Source organism: Tenrec ecaudatus, chromosome 7 (genome assembly GCF_050624435.1).
Source record: "Tenrec ecaudatus isolate mTenEca1 chromosome 7, mTenEca1.hap1, whole genome shotgun sequence".
In the NCBI taxonomy this organism is placed as follows: Eukaryota; Metazoa; Chordata; class Mammalia; order Afrosoricida; family Tenrecidae; genus Tenrec; species Tenrec ecaudatus.
In genome coordinates this window covers 18,419,802-18,439,962 of record NC_134536.1, presented here as the reverse complement: position 1 = coordinate 18,439,962, position 20,161 = coordinate 18,419,802, and the positions used below count along the sequence as shown (strand labels likewise).

General features: G+C 50.0%; 1 protein-coding gene across 1 annotated transcript in view; it reads right to left on the bottom strand.

Annotated features, from left to right (window-relative positions):
* Nucleotides 1–2,542: 2,542 nt before the first annotated feature.
* The window catches only part of ZC3H12D (zinc finger CCCH-type containing 12D), a 28,558-nt gene continuing 10,939 nt past the window's right edge, over nt 2,543–20,161 (bottom strand). The window contains exons 5-8 of the mRNA XM_075554222.1: nt 12,374–12,513; nt 6,100–6,334; nt 4,216–4,322; nt 2,543–3,192 (exon numbers count right to left, since the gene is read on the bottom strand). Coding sequence (XP_075410337.1) covers nt 2,543–3,192; nt 4,216–4,322; nt 6,100–6,334; nt 12,374–12,513 — 1,132 coding nt within the window. The remainder of the gene's footprint in view (nt 3,193–4,215; nt 4,323–6,099; nt 6,335–12,373; nt 12,514–20,161) is intronic.

Here is a 20,161-nt window from a genome sequence, read left to right as displayed (position 1 = left end):
TATGGGAGAAAGCCTCATCTTTCTCTCTCAGAGTGGCTGGTAGGTTTGAACTGCTCACCTTGCAATTAGTAGCCTAAATGTAACTCAGCGCCCCACCAGCATGTCCTCGAAGGAGTCGCAGAAAAGCATATGATCAGAATATCTAGCAAGTGAGGCCATTCCACTCTGTCCTGTAAGGTCACTGTGAGTCAGAATCGACCGGCTATGAATAAGATGGCTGGGAATGGAATATTTTCAGGTGCCTCCTGGGCTGTCCCCACCTGACAGGCAGCCTGATATAGATAAGGGAGTCTCCCTCTGCCCCTGCTAGACCCCAGGAAGTGAGAGTCAATGCTGGATTTCACACTCTTCGGGAATGGGCAAGCTGGCGTATACTATACGAACAAATGAGCCAAGACCTGGTAAGCTGGAGTCATGTCCAGGAAGGGGAGGGCACTTTCCAGAGATAAGCGCCCACCCTCTGCCAAGAGGAAGTAGGTGGGGGAGGAGGGGGGCTAGCCCTGTCCAACCTCAAAGCAGCGGTTGGCTGGAAGCAAGAGAAGGTGGCAACAAACCTGTGGGCTGAAGCTCACTCCCCAGGAGGTTTCTGAGCAGAAGCTGTGCTCACAGGACCTGGGCTCAGCTGTGAGGCAATGCTTAGATGCTACCAGAAACCACTGTGCTGATTAGCTGGAAAAATGGGGGTCCTTAACGCTGAGCAAGACTGAGTGCATATCTGTGTGCAATGTATGGGCGGTGTGTGTGTGATGTGTATGATATATGCATAATGTATATGATATATGCATAATGTATGTATGTGTGTGGCGCATGTGCATGAGGTGTGTGGAGTGGTGTACGTGTTGTGTTTGTATGCCATATCTGTGTGTGGTACATGTGTGTGGTTTGTGTGTACAAAGAGAGTGAAGGCCTCAGAAGAAGACCCTCAAGATAAAATGCCTGCCACGCCTCCAAGGCCCGGGTGGTGTGTGACCTCACATGACCAGAGGATGCATACATCAGAGTTAGAATCCAATGACCCTCACAAATGAGGTTAGAAATATAAATACCCCTCTACTCAAGTACTCCCTCAAATCAAGAACACTTTGTTCTATTAACCTGGCATTCCATGATGCTCCCCTTTCTGACACGATTGCTGAAGACAAAGCAGGGGTGCATAAGCAAGTGTGATGAAGAATGTTGATGGTGCCCAGCTCTCAAAAGATATAGTGTCTGTGGTCTTAAAGGCTTGAAGATAAACAAGCGGCCATCTAGCTGAGAAACAACAAAGCCCACATGGAAGAAGCACACCAGCCTGTGTGATCACGAGGTGTCGGTGGGATTGGGTATCAGGCATCAAAGAACAAAAAATCATATTATTGTGAATAATGGGGAGTGCAGAGTGGAGACCAAAAGCCCATCTGTAGGCACCTGGACATCGCTTACAAAAGAGTAGTGGGGAGGAGACAATCCAGTCTGGGTGCAGTGCAGCAATGATGAAACAAACATCTTTCCTCTAGTTCTTAAATGCTTCCTCCCCCCACTATCATGATCCAATTCTGCCTTACAAATCCAGCTAGACCAGAGGGTGTACACTGGTACAGCTAAGAACTGGAAACACAGGGAATCCAGGACAGATAAATCCTTCAGGACCAACAATGAGAGTAGTGATACCAGGAGAGAGGAGGGAAGGTGAGGTAAAAGGGGGAACCGATCACAATGATCTACTTACAATGCCGCCCCTGGGGGACGGACAATAGAAAAGTGGGTGAAGGGAGACACTGGACCGTGTAAGACATGAAAAAGTAATAATTCTTAAATTATCAAGGGTTCATGAGGGATTGGGAGAGGGATGGGGGGAAATGAGGAGCTGATACCAAGGGCTCAAATAGAAAGAAAATGTTTTGAGAATGATGATGGCAACAAATGTACAAATGTGTTTGATACATGGATGGATGGATGGATTGTGATAGGAGTTGTATGAGCCTCCAATAAAATGTTTTTTTAAAATAATAAACATAAAGATCTATGGGTACCAAATCTCCACTGGTCACCTGACTACGTGTTTCAGACATTATCTGATGCAATGGAATTCAAAACTATTTACCAGTATTTGTTTAAGCTTTTGACTAAGGCCCATATTAAGTAAATTTCACAAGACTGTGTGTAGATAACACACAAAGTTTTAGGAGATAACACATAGCCTTAAAACACAACCCCCTTACTGAAAGGGGTCCCTATGGTGGGCAAGGAGCTCTAATGGGCAGTGGCTGACGCTTGGCTGCTAGGCCAGAGGTGAGCGGTCCAGTCCCCAATCTTTAGGAAGCAAGTCTGCACAGGGGATCCACCGTGAAGCAGTTCTACTGTGCCTTGCGCCAGGGCAACGGCTCTGGGTTGATTTCGGTTTACAGGCTGGGCAGGCTAGGGACCAGGCTCTTACCTGTTCCTTCATCCGCTTTGCAGGAGGGCACCGGAGGCCCTACTGGCAGTCCCCGGGACGAGTCCCCTCGGGGTCTCCCAGCGGCACAGCCGGCTGGACTCTCGGGATGGGAAGGGCCCTGTCCGACTACTCGGGAAGCCTGGCCACCCCGCGGTCCACCTGCTCGGGCGCGAAGAGGCGACCGAGTGCGTTGCGTGTCCCGGGGCAAGCGTCTAGCACCCCATCTGCAGAGGGGGGCGTGCACGCAGGGGGACCCCCAAAGGTGCAGTCGCCCCAGGCGGACTCTGCCCAGGCCGAGCGTCTGGGGAAGTGGATCCAGGCCTCCTCTGGCGGTTCACGCGGCAGGTCCCGGGGGCAGCGCCCACCCTGCGGGCCAAGCAGCAGTGGATGGTCGCCGGGGGCAAAGGGGCTCTTGAGGCTGGGCAGGGAGGGCCCTGGCGCCCCGGGACGCGGAGGTCCTGGCCGCGGGGATGGGCAGCGCTGGCCAGGTGCGAGGCCGCCGCAGGGCCCAGGGCAGCGCGCCTCAAGCAGCTCCCGGTCTTTGCCCACCGCCATGCGCGAGAAGCGGCCTTCCAGCGCCGCCACGTCGTCGGGGACCGGTCGCCCGGGAAGGAGGCTGCGGCTGCCCGCGCTGGGGGAGCTGGGGGCGGCCACGCAGCCCGAGCCCGGTGCGGCCCGGATTTGGGCTCGGAGCTCGTCAGCCACGGCCAGCCGCGCGCGGTGCGGCCTCTCCGGGTGGTAGAACTTGCACTTGATGCCGTACGTGCATTTCTTGCCTGGAAGAGAGGAAGGCGGAGAGCGGGGCTTTGTCGAGACCCTCCCGACCTTGCTCCTTGGAGACTCACTCCTCCGGGAAGGCCACCTGGCCACTGCAGACTCCACGGAATGCCTTGGAATTGGGGTGCCACCTGAGTGTGGCTGGGGGAGCCAGCTGTTCCCCACTCTACCCCCTGGAGTGGCGGAACCAACCTCAGTGCCCAGAAGAGGGGTGTCCTTCTAAGACCAGGGACTGAGATCAAACTTTGAGACCAGTCTTTTTCAAGCTCCCAACAACCCTTTCCCAGGGGCCAGTCTTGGGGGGGTGGGGAGCCCTGCCCATGGGCCTGTACCAGCTGAGCTGCCTCGGTTCCACTATCCAGTCCCTGCGCTAACTACTGCCCTCTCTGTGCAGGATCCTTCTACCAAAGGTGATTCTCTCAAACGGGGACACTTGGAGAGTGAAGGAGGGACCTTCCCGGAGGTACCGGGTGGCCACCCCCCATGAATAATAAGTGACCACACTGCCACCCAAGGTTTGGGTGAACTTCTACCAGCACAAACCCAAGCCTTGGGCTTGATATAACTCAGCCAAATCAGTGTTAGCGGCAGAGCTGTCTGGAGGCTGGCATCCCAGGAGGGAACCAGTCCTTAATTGGTCAAAGTCTATCGGGGTGGAGGGGAGGTATTGTAAGATGAGGGCGTATGTGCCCAGGTTTCAGGAGAAGAGACTGAACAAGGGAAGTTTGGGGGGAGGTGCGGGGGTGCCCACAGCCTCCTTGCTTCCCAGACACAGTTTTGTCCTGTGTGCAGTCCCCACAGGCCCCCGGGCCACAGGCCCCGTGGAGTCAGTCCAATCCTTCCAATCGCCCTGCCCAGAAAGGGAAGCTCACAAAGGTTAAGTAGCCTCTCCAGACTCACACAGCTGGTCAGGGGCAAAGGCCAGGCCAGAACCCAGGCTACCGACCACCAAGCCAGTGCTTGTCCTGAGCTGCCACGACACAGTCACTTGACAAGTGGAGGGGGCAGTGGATACCACCCACCGTAGGGACAGTGCTGCCAGGATGGGGCGGGGGGCTTGGGCTTCCGGCTCAGAAAGTTGCTGAGGGTGGGTCCTCGGCGGCCCAGGGGGTCGTCAGGAGGCATGAACCTGGAAAGAAGCACAGGAAGTGAGAACAAAGCAGACTCACCTCTGGCCGGGTTTGCTGTTGTTCGGTGAGGACACCGAGGCGGTTCCCACCCATAGCACCCCTATGCAAAACAGAGCGAAACACTGCCAGGTCCTGAACCATGCACACAAGTGTTCCCATGCTTGAGTCCCTTGCTCCAGCCATCGTGTCAATGCATCTTCTTGAGAGCCTTCCTCTTTGTCGCTGCCCTTCCGCTTTACCAAACACGATGTCCTCTTCCAGGGACTGGTCTCCCCTGACAACATGTCCAAAGTATGTGAGATGAAGTCTCGCCATCTTGCCTCTCCCCGCCCACTCCATCCTTGTTTCTCCCCTCCCCGCTCCATCCTGGCCTCTTAGGAGCACTCTAGCCGCACTTCTTCCAAGACAGATCGGTTTGTCCTTTTAGCCGTCCATGGAATTTTCAATAGTCTTCTCCAGCACCGCACTTCAAATGCATCGATTCTTCTTCAGTCTTCCTTATTCCATGTCCAACTTTCACATGCAGATGAGGCGATGGAAAATCCCATGGCTTGAGTCAGGCTCACTCACCTTAGTCCTCAGAGTGACAGCCTCTCTTTTCAATATGCTCATGCAGCAGATTTACCTGAATTTGGACTCTTTCTAACTCAGGTGTATGGCATTTTAAAACTGCAAAACTTGCCCTTCTATGGGGCCCTGCACAGGCCACAGGGGCCTGTGGGATGGCTCCCTGGAGTGGGTTGGGCAGCAGGGTCAGTACTGGGTCTCCTGGGAACTAGTTTTACAATTTTCAGACCCCTGGGCCTCACATGTCCTGGCTGACTCAGAATCTCATGCTGTCCAGGAACCTGCATTTTAACAGCTTCCCAGGTTATCCACAGCCTGCAACAACATTGCTCCAAGCCTCCCCTGAGCCCTGATCACAATGCTGCCTTCCTAACCCCCAAGCAAGTTGTGGACTGGCTTCCAATCCCTGGCACTTGCTATGCATTGCAGATTAGAGCTGGGCTTTGGAGGGTTTCAACGCTGGGACTTTGCAGAAGCCCACCACCGGGCCCTTCTTGACCGGCAGCCACCCAGCAAGTCTACAGTTCACCCGGTGGCGTGAAGTCACCCAGGGCTGGCTGGTGGTTCTCAGAAGGCTTCTGCATCTCGTGAGCAACTTGAGTATTACGTCTCATTTCTAGAACACCTCACCCTGGGCTCTGGGCATGTATAGGTGACAGTCACAGGGCTTTTGGAGTCCTGTGGGTAGCCAATGAAGAACCAGAAAAGGTCTCTCCTATTTTATAATCCATTTATATATAAAATAGATTAATATATGTATATATTACTTAATATATGTATATATTACTTATAAAACAGATCAATTAAAATTTTTAAATAAAAAAACAAATATATTTGTACTATATAACTGAAAGAAAAAGTAAGGAACGACGTGAAAGAAAGTGAACAACGTTTAGATGCCCCTTCCCCCCTTTTCGTGGGACTTTCCCCTGCTCTTCTCTGAAGTCAAACGGTCTCCCCCAAAATGAATGGGTTTATAGCGCCCAGGGTACATGCTGAAGCCACCTGTTGGCGATCCAGCGCTGAGTCAGTCCGATGGCGGAGGCCATGGGGACAGGTGGAGTAAAGGCAGTGGACAAAACTTCCCTGTTGGGGAAATACTAGGAAGGGAGGAGAGGTGGCAATACTGCCACCAGCTTTGCCCAGGCTCCTGGGAGTGGCTTCCCACGGCCCCGCCCCCTCCACCTGTGCCGCCCCGCCTGCACCCACCTGTCGTTGACGAAGGAGAACATGAGCAGCCGCTGTTCGATGAACCACTTCCACTCGGGGTTCTCGCTCTGCAGGTCCCGGTAGTTGTCGTTGGAGACGATGACGCCGTCCTGCTCGAAGGCCACCTTCACGATGTAGCGGTCGTCGTAGCAGACCACGCGCTTGCCGCTCACCCTGCGGGACGGCGTGTACACCAGCACCGCCTGCCGTTCCAGCTCCTCCAGCACGTGGGGCTCTGCGGGTACGGGGCGGACAGGGGCGCGCGGTGCTCAGACCACGCCTCCCGCTCCGGCCCCGCCCCCGGGAGGCGGGGCCGAGCCGCTTCTCTGGGTCCTAAGAAGTTACGCTGGCTACGTGGTGGCGTAGAACTTATGCATAGGGCTGAGATCCAGAAGATCAGGGGTTCGAAACTACCAGCCGCTCCGCGGGAGAAAGACGAGGTTTTCTACTCTGTACAAGTCTCGAAAACCCACGGGGACAGTTCTACCCTGTCCTATCGGCGAGTCGCCACCACTGACTCGAAGGCAGTGAGGTGAGTGAATGGTAATGGAATTTGCCGTGATGCGCAGTGGGCAGTGCACACGGTTATCACACTGGGCTGCTGGCGGATAGGCTGGTGGTGCAGGTCCAACCAAAGTGTCTGGGACGCAAGCGTGGCCAGGTGATATACATCCCTTAGCACTCTCCGAAGGCCAGGTCTACACGATGCACTGGAGTATAACCTGGACCAATGGCAACTGGCTATGCCTGGGCAGCATTGGGCATCTGACAAGGGACAGTAGCTGTGGGGGGACCATAAGGGCCACCACTCTTGCCTTTTTGATGGCTACCTGCCACAAGGCCCCTCAAAGGGTCAGGATCCCATCCCAGTGGACACAAGAGGTCTTCTTTAAAAGGCAGGACAGGTACACACAACACCTTAGAATGACTGCCCTTTGGAATCAAAGCAACAAATCTTTGATAAAAGATGGGCCGGAAAAGTCAAGAGAATCACCAAGAAGCCCACCCTACCACCTGTCTTGGAAGAAGTACAGCCAGAATGCTCCTTAGCGTCAGGGATGACGAGACTTTGTCTAATTTACTTTGGACGTGTCAAGAGAGACAGGTCCCTGGCAAAAGACACCATTCTTGGTAAAGTAATGGGGCAGTGAGACAAAGCAAGACCTTGAACAAGACGGACTGACCCAGTGGCTGCATCGACGGGCTCCCACAGAACAACCGTGAGGATGGAGCAGGGCTGGGCGGCGCTTGGTTCTGCTGTACCCAGGGTCACTGCGAGCTGGAACTGACCCAAGAGCACTAACAACAGCAACAATGCCTGGGGTGACAATCCCGTGTTGGAGGGAGTCCTCTGCTCTGTGAATGGCCAGGATTAAGGAGACATATGGCCAGGAGACATATTCCAGGTGGCACCTTAGTGGAGGGTGTGAACCTAGTCACCCCCCCCCACACACACACACTGTGTTTCCTAGAGGTTTTGATCTGCTCATAGATAAAAAATGACCTCCTCATCAAAGCCATTCCTGTGTATAAAAGCCATCCCAAAAGTCCAGCGAGAAATCCTAGCACCATCCAAAGAAGAGCCACCACGGCAGCAGGTTCAAAGATCTCTGTCTGAAGTGGCGGAGACTAGAGGCACCAGAGGCTGCAGCGCGGAGACCATGGGACAGAGCAAACAGCCAGGCCTCGACCAGAGCCAAAGGCCAGGCGAGCGTGAGACACAACCAGAGTGCAACGCTGAGATTTTAGGCAGAGATTTAGGCAGAGCAGCGGGCTGGTTTCCTGGCCCCCAGAGACAGAAGCCAAGGAACTATGTGGCTGAGAAGTTCAGAGACGTGGCTGCTGACTGAGGAGCAGCACACCTATGGACCAAAGACTCTGCCTTGACTGCTTGCTGATCCTGCCTTGTGGTAGCTGGTAACTTTCCTAAGACACCCTCCCCATCACGAGTGTTGCCTGTGAGTTCTGCAAACCCAGCGAGAGAGTAGTGTCGTCAGAGACACACTTGTCGCAATGGAGTAAAGAGGAGCAGATGGTGGAGGCAGGTCTGACCGCTGCTTTATGGCAAGTGCCTAAAGTTGGCCTCTCCTTATCCCGGGCGTGGCCGGAAGAGGTCAGATATGGTCCCACTGCCATGTATCCACTATCTTGAGGCACGGTATTGCCAAGCTGTTTTCCAAAGCGCACCCAGCAGAGCAAGAGGACAAATGGGTCAGAATCAACTCAATGGGTTTGGTTCTCGGAGGTTTCCCGACACTTGGCATTTTCAGAGATGGGAATGTGTGCCAACCTGGTGGGTGAAAAGGGGCCTCTTAGTGTGGTTGCAGCTTGTATGGCTCTGCTTACTGATGGGCTTGGGCATCTTTTCGAAGATTTTGGCTGGTGATGTTTTCTGTGAGAGGCCTAGTGATGCCTGTTCTGTTGGCTCCTTGGCTTTGTCTTCTTCGCTGGGAGAAGTTCTCTATAGCTTCTGAGCAGTAGCCCTTTGTTGGTGCGACAAGACCTCCCCCAGTTTGAGACTTGCGTTTACATAGTGTGACCTGTGTGGTCTCCATTGGTAAAGATCAGCTTCTGTCTTAATGTAATTAAATTCATTCATCTTTGCTCCATGCAAGGCCGTGGCTCGCGGCAAAACTCTTTCTCTGCCCCGGCGTGGCTTCCTTCTCTTCGCCAAAGTATCTTCAAATACTGCACATCTGTGGAAGGCCGCCACTCTCCAGGTGACCACCGTAAGAAATTTTGGGGGCAACCAGGTCACAATGGAAAATTGAACACAAATATCTGTCCCCCTCTTCCTGAAAGTCCCACTGAAGTGACGTGATAATGTTCAACAGCAGGCAGGTGGATCCATAACCACATTAAAAGGGGATTTGGGGGCAGCAGCAAAACCTAGGAATTTGGACAAATTTTAGGAAGACCAAAAGGGTTGGGATTTTATCGATAGAGATACTTTCATGTGTAGGGAGCCATGCCCCAAAGGTGTGTAAAAGGATGGGATGAGGTGGAAGCCATTTTACCTGAAAAGTCCCACAGGCCTATGGAGAAGGAGAGGGGAACCAGCAGAATTGGGAGGATTACTGGACAGACTGCCTGTGGGCCAGCTGTGTCCAGGGGTCTGTGCTCTCGCTTTCCCTCCCCGTGGCCTAAAACCGCTTCATCACATGAAGCTAGAGCTAGGAAGTGAGAAGGCGCTAAGGAGATAAATAGCTAACTGGAGGCGGGACACAAACTCACTCCCTGGGAGACATTCCACCTGGCAATATACACGCTAGTGCACTGAGCTGGAGAAGCCACGTGGAGATCCCTGTCAGCGCTGAGATGCTTACACTGCCACTGGATCCACAGGACTTTCCACCCACTGGCCTGTGGATCTTCCTGTATTTGGTGTCATTGCATGTGTTTCTTGAGTCTGAAGAGGACTTTATAGATTGGTATCTGACATATGGACTGATATCAGACTATGGACTTGATCTGGACTGGGCTGGGCTGTTTTCTCAGTATTCAATTGCTCTTGTGTATAAAGCTCTTTCGTATACACATATGAGTCTCCCTGATTTGTTTCTCTAGTCTACCCAGACTAACACGGTCACGAAGAAGCCCACCCTACCATTTCTGATGCGCTGAAACAATACCACAATGGTTTGCCATCTGACGACATTCACAGAAAGGAAGCAAGAAACAATAAAACACTGTCTAAACCAGTTTCCTATTCTCTGTAGCTTAAAATAATCTAAGTGATACAAGGATACAAAACGAAGATTTCACCGAGTCTCAGTTTCTTTCCTGTTCTTTTTTCTTCTTAACTAGAGGCTAGCTATAAGGAGACCAGGTGGCACAGTGATTATTCATTCAGCTACTAACTGCAAAGTCAGCAGTTCAAACCACCCACCAGCAGCTCCAAGGGAGAAAGATGGGGGCTCTCTCCTCCCATAAAGAGTTACAGTCTTGAAAACCCATAGGGGCAGTTCTACCCTGCCCTGTAGGATCACTATGAATTGGCATCAACTCAACAGCAGTGAGTTTGGTTTGATTTTGGAGAGGCTACATATATATTAAGGAGGTACAGTGGTATATGGTTACAAGTTGGGCTGTGATCTGAAAGGTCAGCAGTTCAAAACCACCAGAAGCTCTGCAGGAGAAGAAAGACAGGATTTTGTACTCCCATAAGCAGTTACAGTCTCTGAAACTCAGAGGGACAGTTCTACCTGTCCTATAGAGTCCCTAGAAGTTGGCATCAACTCAGTGGCAGTAAGACATATATCAACTTGGTGAAAAGGGAAGCAAATATATTAATTGGTAGTTAAAAGTACAAATAAATAGATTGGACTAGATATTCATTGCATAAATATTATCTGAGTGAATGGCTTGATGATTTGAACCTCCTGGGGGTGGGATGCAGGTTTATTCTTTCTGGAGAGTGCCACAAGTCCTAAGGCATGATTAAAGAAAAAAAATTATTGGTGACACCAGAAGATGGACTCATTTGTTCCTTCATCTATCTAGTATCTACGTGTGGAGCACCTGCCCGATGACAGGTACACACGGGGACAAGGGTGAGAGCAGCGCACATCACAACCCGTGTCTTCGTGGAGCACAGAATGCAGAGGGAGTTGGACCCCATTAAGCAAACAAATGAATAGATGATTGGCCTCAGGTGCAAGGAGTATAAATAAGGGGGCACCCCCCAAAAACTGAATTTTCCCCCCCAAAGCTATGTTTTTGTTTTTTTTTTACAAAATAACCTTATCACCTCCAAAGTACTCTCCATTATGCTAAATACATTTGTCAAACCTGTGATTCCATTCTTGGAAACATTTTCCAAACTCATCTGTTTGGATGGCTGACAGCAGCACCCTTGTGTTTTTCTTCACCTCTTCTATGACATCAAATAGCGGTCCTCTCATGACCCTCTTCATTTGCAGAATCAAAACAAAGTCACAGAATGAGGTCAGGTGAGTAAGGTGTGTGGGGCAAGAGACACATGCTGTTTTTCCCCTAAAGCTGGCACACTGAGATGATTTCATGAACAGGCACATTGTCGTGGTGGCAAAACCAGGCCCCCATCTACCACAAATCAGGCCTTTTCTGTTGCACATTATTACAGTATGTAATCTTTTCAGAACCTCTAAATAGAAAGCTTGATTAACACTCTAACCTGGTGGAACAAACTCTAAATGCACTATCCTCTTATAAAAAAAATGAGTGGGTGAATGGAGACAGCGAGGTGTGGAAAATATGAAAATAAAATAATTTATAAATGATCAAGGGTTCACAAAGGTAAGAGGGCGGGGAAGGGAGGAGGGAAAGGAGGAGCTGATACCAAGGGCTCAAGTAGAAAGAAAATATTTTGGAAATGATGATGGTTACATATGTACAAATGTGCTTGATACAATTGATGTATGAACTGTTATATGAGCTGTAAGAACCCCCAATAGTTATTTATTAATTTGTTTTTAAATGAGCAATGTATTGATGGTTGATTTCACTTGATGAGCTTTTTTTCCCCCCCTCAGGTGATGATGGTGTCTCCCACTGGCTTGATGTTTGGTTTCAGGGTCAAATTGCACCATGTCTTGTCACCAGTAATGACCTTGGGGAAAAGTCTGGGTCACTTCGGAGCTGTTCTTTCAAAGCACGGCATGTTTCCACTCAATGCTCCTTTTCCTGGTCAGTCAGAACCCAAGGCACAAATTTCACAGCATCCCTTCTCATTCCCAAATCTTCCATTACATTTCGCTGAACTGAGCTCCAAGATAGTCCAGATAACTTCCCCATCTCTTCGATGGTCCGTCATTGGTCTTTGAACACAAAAATTTTGTCGACATTTTTGTCCATTCGGGAAGCTGATGGATGTCCAGAACGAGGTTTGTCATCAATCAACATTTTTGAAATGAGAAAACAACTTATACACTTGAGTTTTTCCCATAGCACTGTCCTGGAAAGCTGTGTTCAACATCACAACAGTTTCTGCGGGATTTTTCCTGAGCAGTAAACAAAATTTCACAACCACACGCTGTGCTCTTAAATCGGCCATCACAAAAAACGAGGTTTGAATGAAACTGCTTTCACGAACATATTCACTGTGACTAGAGAGAACCTTCCCAGGGCAGGACACCACTGGTGGACTAGTCAGAGCAAGTTGCTGGATGCTCACCTAGCAGGAAAAATGCATACTACGTTCCATTTTCGGGGGGCTGGGGGAGAGGGAGATAAACCTCTCGTACTACAGAGGAAAGGTGGACAACCACGTGGGCATATCTCTGCCCCAGCATACCTCTGATGGGGGCGTCAGATCTGGATGGCTCTTTCCTCCAGGATGGAACAAAAACCTTGATGGAGGTGTGTCCTCTGCCCCGGAACCAGTCCACAGCCAGCTGGATGCCCCGGCAGGAGAAAGCTTCTTTGTTTCCATGGCTACAAGGGGGAAAAGAAGAAAGCTGTAGAGACACAGAACCGATCCCTAGGAAGAGTGGTTTGCTCTGAGAATATTCTAGACCACAGTCATAGAATCAAAAGGATCCAGGGAACTCTGCCTTTAAAAAACAGTTTATCCTTTGCACACAGTACATGGCTTTATCTGGAAGCAGGTGGCTTGTGATAACTGTGTAGAGGGTCGAGGATTAGTCGGTAAGCTCTTCTCACTTAGCTGACCTTCCAGTTAGCAGCCCAACGCATAACCCACGACACGACCAGGGCTCCTGTGAGAATTATAAACTCTAACACACTGCCATCAAGTCAATGATGACGGCAACAAATGTACATATGTGCTTGGCACAATGGATGTATGCATGGATTGTGATAAGAATTGTATGAGCCCCCAATAAAATGGTTTTTTAAAAAAAGGAAATTGGAAGATAGCTACCTGGCCCAAAAAGAAAAAACTTAACACATTATCATCTGTTTTCCCTGTTGACCCATATCATCTCCTACTTTCTCTCGAATTGAGTTTTTTCTGTGTTTTGTTGTCATTAGTTTTTTGGTATGATTTTCTTTATATGAAATCTAGAATAAGTAATTCCATAGAGTCATAACTAGATTCATACTCCTTAGAGTTATAGCAGGGAAGGTTAGGGGGTAATGAGAGCTAATAGTAATGGGCACAAGAATGAAGGAAATGTTCGAAAATTTATTGTGGAGGTGATTGTACAACTCTTTCTAATATATTTAAGCGACCGAATTATATTGTTCATGAATTATATGTCAATAAAATGGATGGTTTTTTAATGGAAAGAAAAAAACCTTATTATGGGGGTAAATAAATAAATATGGGTCCCTGGAGGTTAGGGTGGGGGGAGGGGACACAGGGGAGCTGACATCAAGGAGCTCAAGAAAGAAAATGTTTTGATGGATTGTGGCAGCGATTGTACAATCCGCTTGATGGGATTGACTATGGAATGTTACGATATCTGTAAGAGCTCCCAATAAAATGATTTTTTAAAGTCTTGATGGAAAGGGGGGAAAAAAGAAAATCCCACTGCCTAATAATTAATAAGGGCTCTGTAAGCATGTGTTAAATCAATGAATGTCTGTGAAGACACTGGCCTTATAAGCAACTGGAGAAGCAGCAGCCCGGGCTACGACTTTGACACAGGAGAGACTGGGCGTGGTCGGGGGGGGGGGGAAGAAGACAGTGTGAACAGAGAAGGGAGAGGACAGCCAGGATCCCTTCGTACACAGCCATGGGTCACTGTTAGAGATTATGAACTGTGTTGCCCCCAAATATGTATTGGCCCTCCTACCTATGGATCTGATCCTATTTGAAAAGGGAAATTTTTCTTTTGATATTTTAATGAGGTTAAACCAGTGTAAGGTGATCCTAAATCTAATCACTACTGAGTTATTAAAAGACCAAATTAGACTAGATAGACACACACATGGAGGAAGACAGATGTCATAAGAGGATTGTCTACAAAAAAAATGAATGCCAATGGACTCTCCGGAAATCCCAGGGCTGCTAACAAGGAAGGACGTCCCCTTAGATTTCTAGACTCGTGAACTGTGAGGAAATAAATTTCTTTTCTTTAAAGCCACTCTTTTGTGTTATAACGGCACAAGATTGTTGGGAGTTGGAGCAGAACAGCATTGTATCTATAAATCACTTTGGATAGCATTGATATCTGCACCTTGTTAAAGTCTTCCAATCCAAGAGCATGGAAGACATAGGATTTTTAAATATGACCCTCCATTGGACACAGACTACAGCCCAGGCTTCTTGTGATAATATCGGCCAAGCGTGTCATGGTGAGCGTCTTGCTTTCTCTTACTGTTGTAATACAAAAGGGTCGCTCTAAAGAACATGGAAAGGAAGGAATTCCCCAATAGGCAAAACAAAAGTGAGAAAAGAACAAAGTGGAAGATCTCACGCTTCTCAAGCTTAAAACACACCATACGACCACTTCCATCAAAGGGTCTGGTAACAGTACGATGATGGACACACAGGCCAAGGAACTAGAATGGAGAACCCAGACGTAAATCCACTCATCTTTGGGCAGCTGATTCCCAGCAAAGGGCCAAAGTCCATTCTATGAGGAAGAAACGGTCTCTTTGCCAGCGGTGCTGGCAAAATGGGGACACAGTTTTAGGAAAAGGAGATAGGCTCCGTACCTCACACCACACACAACACTAAGACAAGACAGAGCAAAGACCTAAATGTGAAAGCTAATGATATCATGCCCCAAAACCATCACATAGAGATAAAACTGTGGGATCTAATTGTTTTTCTCTAAGAAAACTCCTCCAGCCTAGCCTTGATTCTCGGCACAGAGAAGTTGGGGCCTGATGTCCAGAACCCTAAACTGGTCCCTCGGGAGTGGAGGATTTTTCCTTCAGGTGTATTGTGGGGCAGAGCTTGATTCTCACACACCCCATCAACCTGCCCTCAGCAGCCTTCTGGTCTCTCCTGAAATGTGAAGAGGGTGCATTTCCTAATCCTTTCCATCGCTTTGTTTTGATTTGCTTTTCACCAACCTGGAAGCCCACCTTGGCTGTCTCACCCTGGATTAAAGAACGCTCAGAAACAAGGTCACAGCAGGGCCACTTCCTCACCAAGCAGGAGCCAGTCAGCAAATAAATATTCGACGGAGTGGAACTAGCGTCCTGACCAATATGCAACCGGGAAATAGGTAAGCCCACGGCAGCCAATTCCTTCATGCATGGCTTCACTGATCCAACGTCCATCTATGAACATCTTCTAACACAAAGGAGCCTCGCGGTGCCGTGGTGAAGTGCTCAGCTGTTAACCTGCAGCTCAGGGCACTGAACCCACCAGCTGTCCCAGAGGAGAAATGTGGGCCGTGATTTCCATTAAAGATGACTGACCGACACACCCTATGAGGCAGCTCTCCTCTGTCCTGATGCATCAGGATGACCGCCGGTTTGGTTTGGGTTTTACAGCAGGCAGATGTCCTTGGGTGGTGCAAACAGTTAGCACTCTGCTACAGGAGAGGGATCTGGATCCGACCAAAGGTGCCTCGGAAGAAAGGCCTGGCAATACGTTGCTGAAACAACAGCCCTTGAAAACCCTATGGAGCGCAGAGCTACTGTGACTCACGCTGGGTCGCCATGAATTGATATCCATCTGGGGCGGGGGTGGGACAGCCGGTTTGGTGCTCTGGGTGCTGAGCCTGCTGAGGCTCACACATAGTGTCTGTGCAGTGCATCTATAAGCTAAGGGTCCCCGAGAATCGCCAGGGACCACGGGAGGCTAGGAGGAGGCCCGCAAGGAGTGCTAACCTGGACTTTAGACCCCTCGCTCCAGAACGGGGAGACAAAAAGGGATTGTTGGGGTGCCTGTACAGCTCTTCTTGAATTGACAGAGCTGTTGGCTTGTATGATACGTGAGTTATATGCCAATCAGCCTGTCGGAAAAAGTAAGAATGGGGAGACAATAAAATCTGTGGAAATGCTCACAGTGCCCTTCCCAAGCACACTTGCGGTTTTTAACACGCCTTCGTGCACACACTTATGCACCATTTAATGGCAGTTAGCATTGTGTCTGGGATTTTCTGACCTCAGCACTGGAAACTAATTCAGAACTTTAAACCCAGCTTGGTCGGTCAGAGCAGGTCGTTACAACTTCCGGGCCTCCTGTCAATGCCCCAATGACTGTCTTTAATGTTGATCCACCATAGAGATTACACATTGGGCTGCTAACTGCTAGGTCCACGGTTTGAAACCACCAGCTGCTCCATGGGAGAGAGCCAAGACTTTCTACTCCCATACAGAGTTACAATCTCTGAAACTCACAGGGTCAGTTTCCCCACTGTGTCTCTCCAGTGCATTCGGGCCCTGCCTGCCTTAGGATAACAGAGAGCATCTTCAAAGACCCTTTTCTTCTTAACTAGAGGCTAGCTATAAGAAGCCCAGATGGTGTCGCGGTTACAGTTTGGGCTGCCAATTGAACGGTCAGCTGTTCGAAACCAGGAGCCGCTCCATGGGAGAAAGATAAGAATTTCTACTCCTGTACAGAGTTCCAGTCTTGGAAACTCACAGGCGCCATTCTACCCTGTTCTACAGGGTTGCGACGAGTCAGTATCGACTTCATGTCAGTGAGTGAGAGGTGACACCAAGAGGAGGTGAGAGAAGCCCTTGTTCTTCCAGAATCAGCCGGATGCTGCAGGCTCTTCTGCGAGTTAAAAATACGTAAGCAACAACAATCCAAGCAAAACAAAATCGTGTACACCCCTCAAACGCGGACGCACTCGGCAGAAGGCCTGATCTGGAGCGGGGTAAGAGGATGTGAAAGTATCAGGTGGTTTTCTCCAAGTTTACAAACTTCACTTCAGGCCGTTGCAGAATTTGCCTACAGAATGGAAAGTCCGGGTGAAGCCGAGTTTGTCTGCCCCAAGCAAGTCAGCGAGAGCAACAGGTGTCCTGTGGGAACGAGTGCTCTTGCCCACGACCCGCCGGCCACCCCCAACAAGCTCGCGGTCTTTGGTTACACTTCCAGTACAAGTTCCTAAAGGCCAAGTGCATAGGGGCGCAGGGACCCAAGTGCACCCGAGCACGCACATCCACACTTTGCAAGTTTGGGAACTGCTCTTGGAAGTTAGCTTTTCTGCTACTACTGAATGGGTCGCAGTGAGTTGTCAGAGGCAGCTGTCACAAAACACCCCCAAGCAGTGGCTTCTCAGAACAGAACTTTCTTGTCCTGCAGTTCTGGAGATCAGGAGTCCAAAATTGGGATGAGCCACGTGGTTCCCCTTGGTGTTTTCCGAGGAGACTGCCCCATCCTGTCTCCTAGTTTCTAGAGGTTTCTGTCAACTCCTGGTGTCTGTGGGCTTGTGGGTGCCTCCCTTCCAGGCTCTGCCTCTGTCTTCATGGTCACCTCCCTCTGTGTGGCCCTCTGTGTCTCTTCAGTCACAATGGATTAGGGCCCACTCTGCTCAAGGTTAACAGAGAGCATCTTCAAAGCCCTGATTCCCAACAAGGTCATGTTCACCGGGAGAAGAGGTGAGATCCTCAACGTATCTTTGAGAGGGGACACTATTCCATCCATAAGGGCTACCACGTGATCCACGTGTGACCCTGAGGAGCCTCAGGGGGCAGGCCCAGCAGAGGGCATCCTAGCCACTGAGGTCTGCAGGGAGCACTGGGTCTGGAGAAGGGAGGGGCGCCCACATGTCTTGCCTGCAGTGGGCAGGTCACTGCATAAAAGGTCTGAGTTCAGCCCCGGCAGGCTCAGACACCAACACAGAGGCCTCTGGGACCAGAATGGTCATTCCTGATCCTTCTCTGGGCTGAACGTGGTAAGAACTGATGGTCTGGGAACTGCTGAATGTGACGGGCGCAGAGGAAAGGGGACTGAATCCGGAGCTGGGAGGGATTAGGAAAGAGGCTGGATTCTTCTAACCCACCATATTTCAAATCATTTGGAAGATGTTGAGGAATTTCACCAGACCAACAGATATGGACCCAGACCCAGTTAACTTGAACTTCATGGAATATTACAATAGTGTGCATCATTTTCCATTTCATAGCGCACACACACCTGCAAGAATAAGGTGTGTTAGATCCTTCTCTTGCCCTGCAGCATTCAGCATTTGGCCAGCTCAGACTGGACACAGGAGCAAGAGAAGACTAGATGCCTGTGACCTTGAGTTGAACCCACGAGCAAAGACTGCCCTGGCAGCGAACACGTGCACCATCCACAGTGTGTGAGGTCACCCTACCCAGAAGTCTTTCCCTTGGATGCCACTTGAACACCTGTTTTGCACACACCCAAGTACCATAACTGCACATAGTTTGACTCCATTCCCTGAATTCTTCACCTCCTTTGGCGAATACACATGATGTCCTTCCTGCATAAACTCCCTTAAACATCTTTCCTTTGCCCTTGTTCGTGGAGACCTGGTCGCGTGGCCTTTGGCCCCTCCACGTCTCCTCTTGCAAGATGCTTTTCTATCTAATCAATCTTTTTCACATCCCCCGCCTGGCAAGCTCCTTCTCTCTCTAAGGAATCTTTTGGCTTGAGCAGTAAGCTGGGTCCCCGCTTTATGATCCTTACTGAGCAGGCAAAGAAAGGGAAGGATGTGAACAAGGTTTATTAGAGAGAAAGGGAAAGAGACTTCCACTGGAAGCCTGCACGTCAGGCTCCGAGAAAGCTGCCGGTGCGTGGGCGGTGTTTTGGTCTACCTACCTCAGGTAAGTGACGCACACCCTCTGAACCTCTGGGTGGGACGGCCGACACACTGCCCACTGGTGTCAAGGCGATTCCCACTCCTGGGGACCTGAGGGGGAAGAGTTGAACTGTTCCCTAGGGTTCCGAAGGCTGTGAATATGTAGCGAGCCAGACGGGCTCATCTTCCTGTGAGGGCTGGCGGGTTCAGACTGCTAACCTTTCGGTTATAGCCATTGCACACCTAGGCCTCCTTTCAGTTCTGCTAAGCATCCATAAAACAGTGACCTTGAATTCTGGCATGGTAAGAGATGAAAGAGCCGCTTCAGAGTCCTGAGACCAAGCCCTCAATTGTGTACTTGAGGCTCAAGAAAGGGCACTGGCTGAGGTCTCACAGCTGGTCAGCTAGAAGCTAACGCTGTCCAGTCTATCCTGGCAGCCACCGGCCTCCTGCAGCTACAGATGTGCCTGTACATTCAAACTCGTCTCTGGCAGTCAGGTGATTTTGTCAACTTGAAGACGTACGAAACTGTAGGGGTGGAATCCATCCTGTCAGTCAGTTCACACCTGATGGCGCTTCCATGTAGGGTGCGGCCTTCTCATAAGACGGATCCCAGGAACTTCCTTCCCTCTGCCCCCCACTCACCTTCCTGCTTGCTGGCCACCCTGGGAGCTGCCAGAGCCAGCCATGTTGCCCTGACCTTGGCTCCATACAACTCTGCACTCACTGACCTATGATCTCCCTTCATTCTGCCCCATTGCATGTGGCTGCAAGAGTCTGAAGAAGGATTTATGAACTAATATCAGACTTAGGGACTTGAGAGGGATGGAGCTGGGATGCCTTCTTGATATGTAATTACTTTTTTTAGTTACCTTTTAATATATAAAGTTCTGTCTTATACATAGATGAGTGTCACTGGATTTGCTTCTCTAGCCAACCCTGCCTCACGAGTCATCCATGAAATTGAAGAATTTAGCTCCTACCGTCAAGACTAAGACCCTGAGTCATCCTTCAGGTCTGGACCCTGTGTGAGAAATTCAACCCTGTGTGAGAAATTCAACCATGGGCTTCAAAAAGGCAGCATTGGCCTACCAATCAAGCTCCGAGGGGCAGGAGCAAGAAGACAGGAAGCGGGAAGTCTAGGGGGAGAGTGGGAGAAGGGGCGATACACTGAGGACATTGCAGTGCATGGGTTGAAATAAAGTGTGTACGAATCATTGAATGGAAAACCGATGACTGCTCTGTAAACTGTCACCTAATTCACAATAAAAAGTTATGGGGAGAGTGGGGGAAGAATTCAGTTACTCAGACACATCGGTCACATTCCAAGGGCTCGATAGCCACACGTTCCTAGCAAATGGCCATGCAGATGGACCCTGCAGACACTGGAGCTGCCCATCAGCTCAGATAGTTGCAGGGATGGCCTGACCTGGAGGGCTGGACTC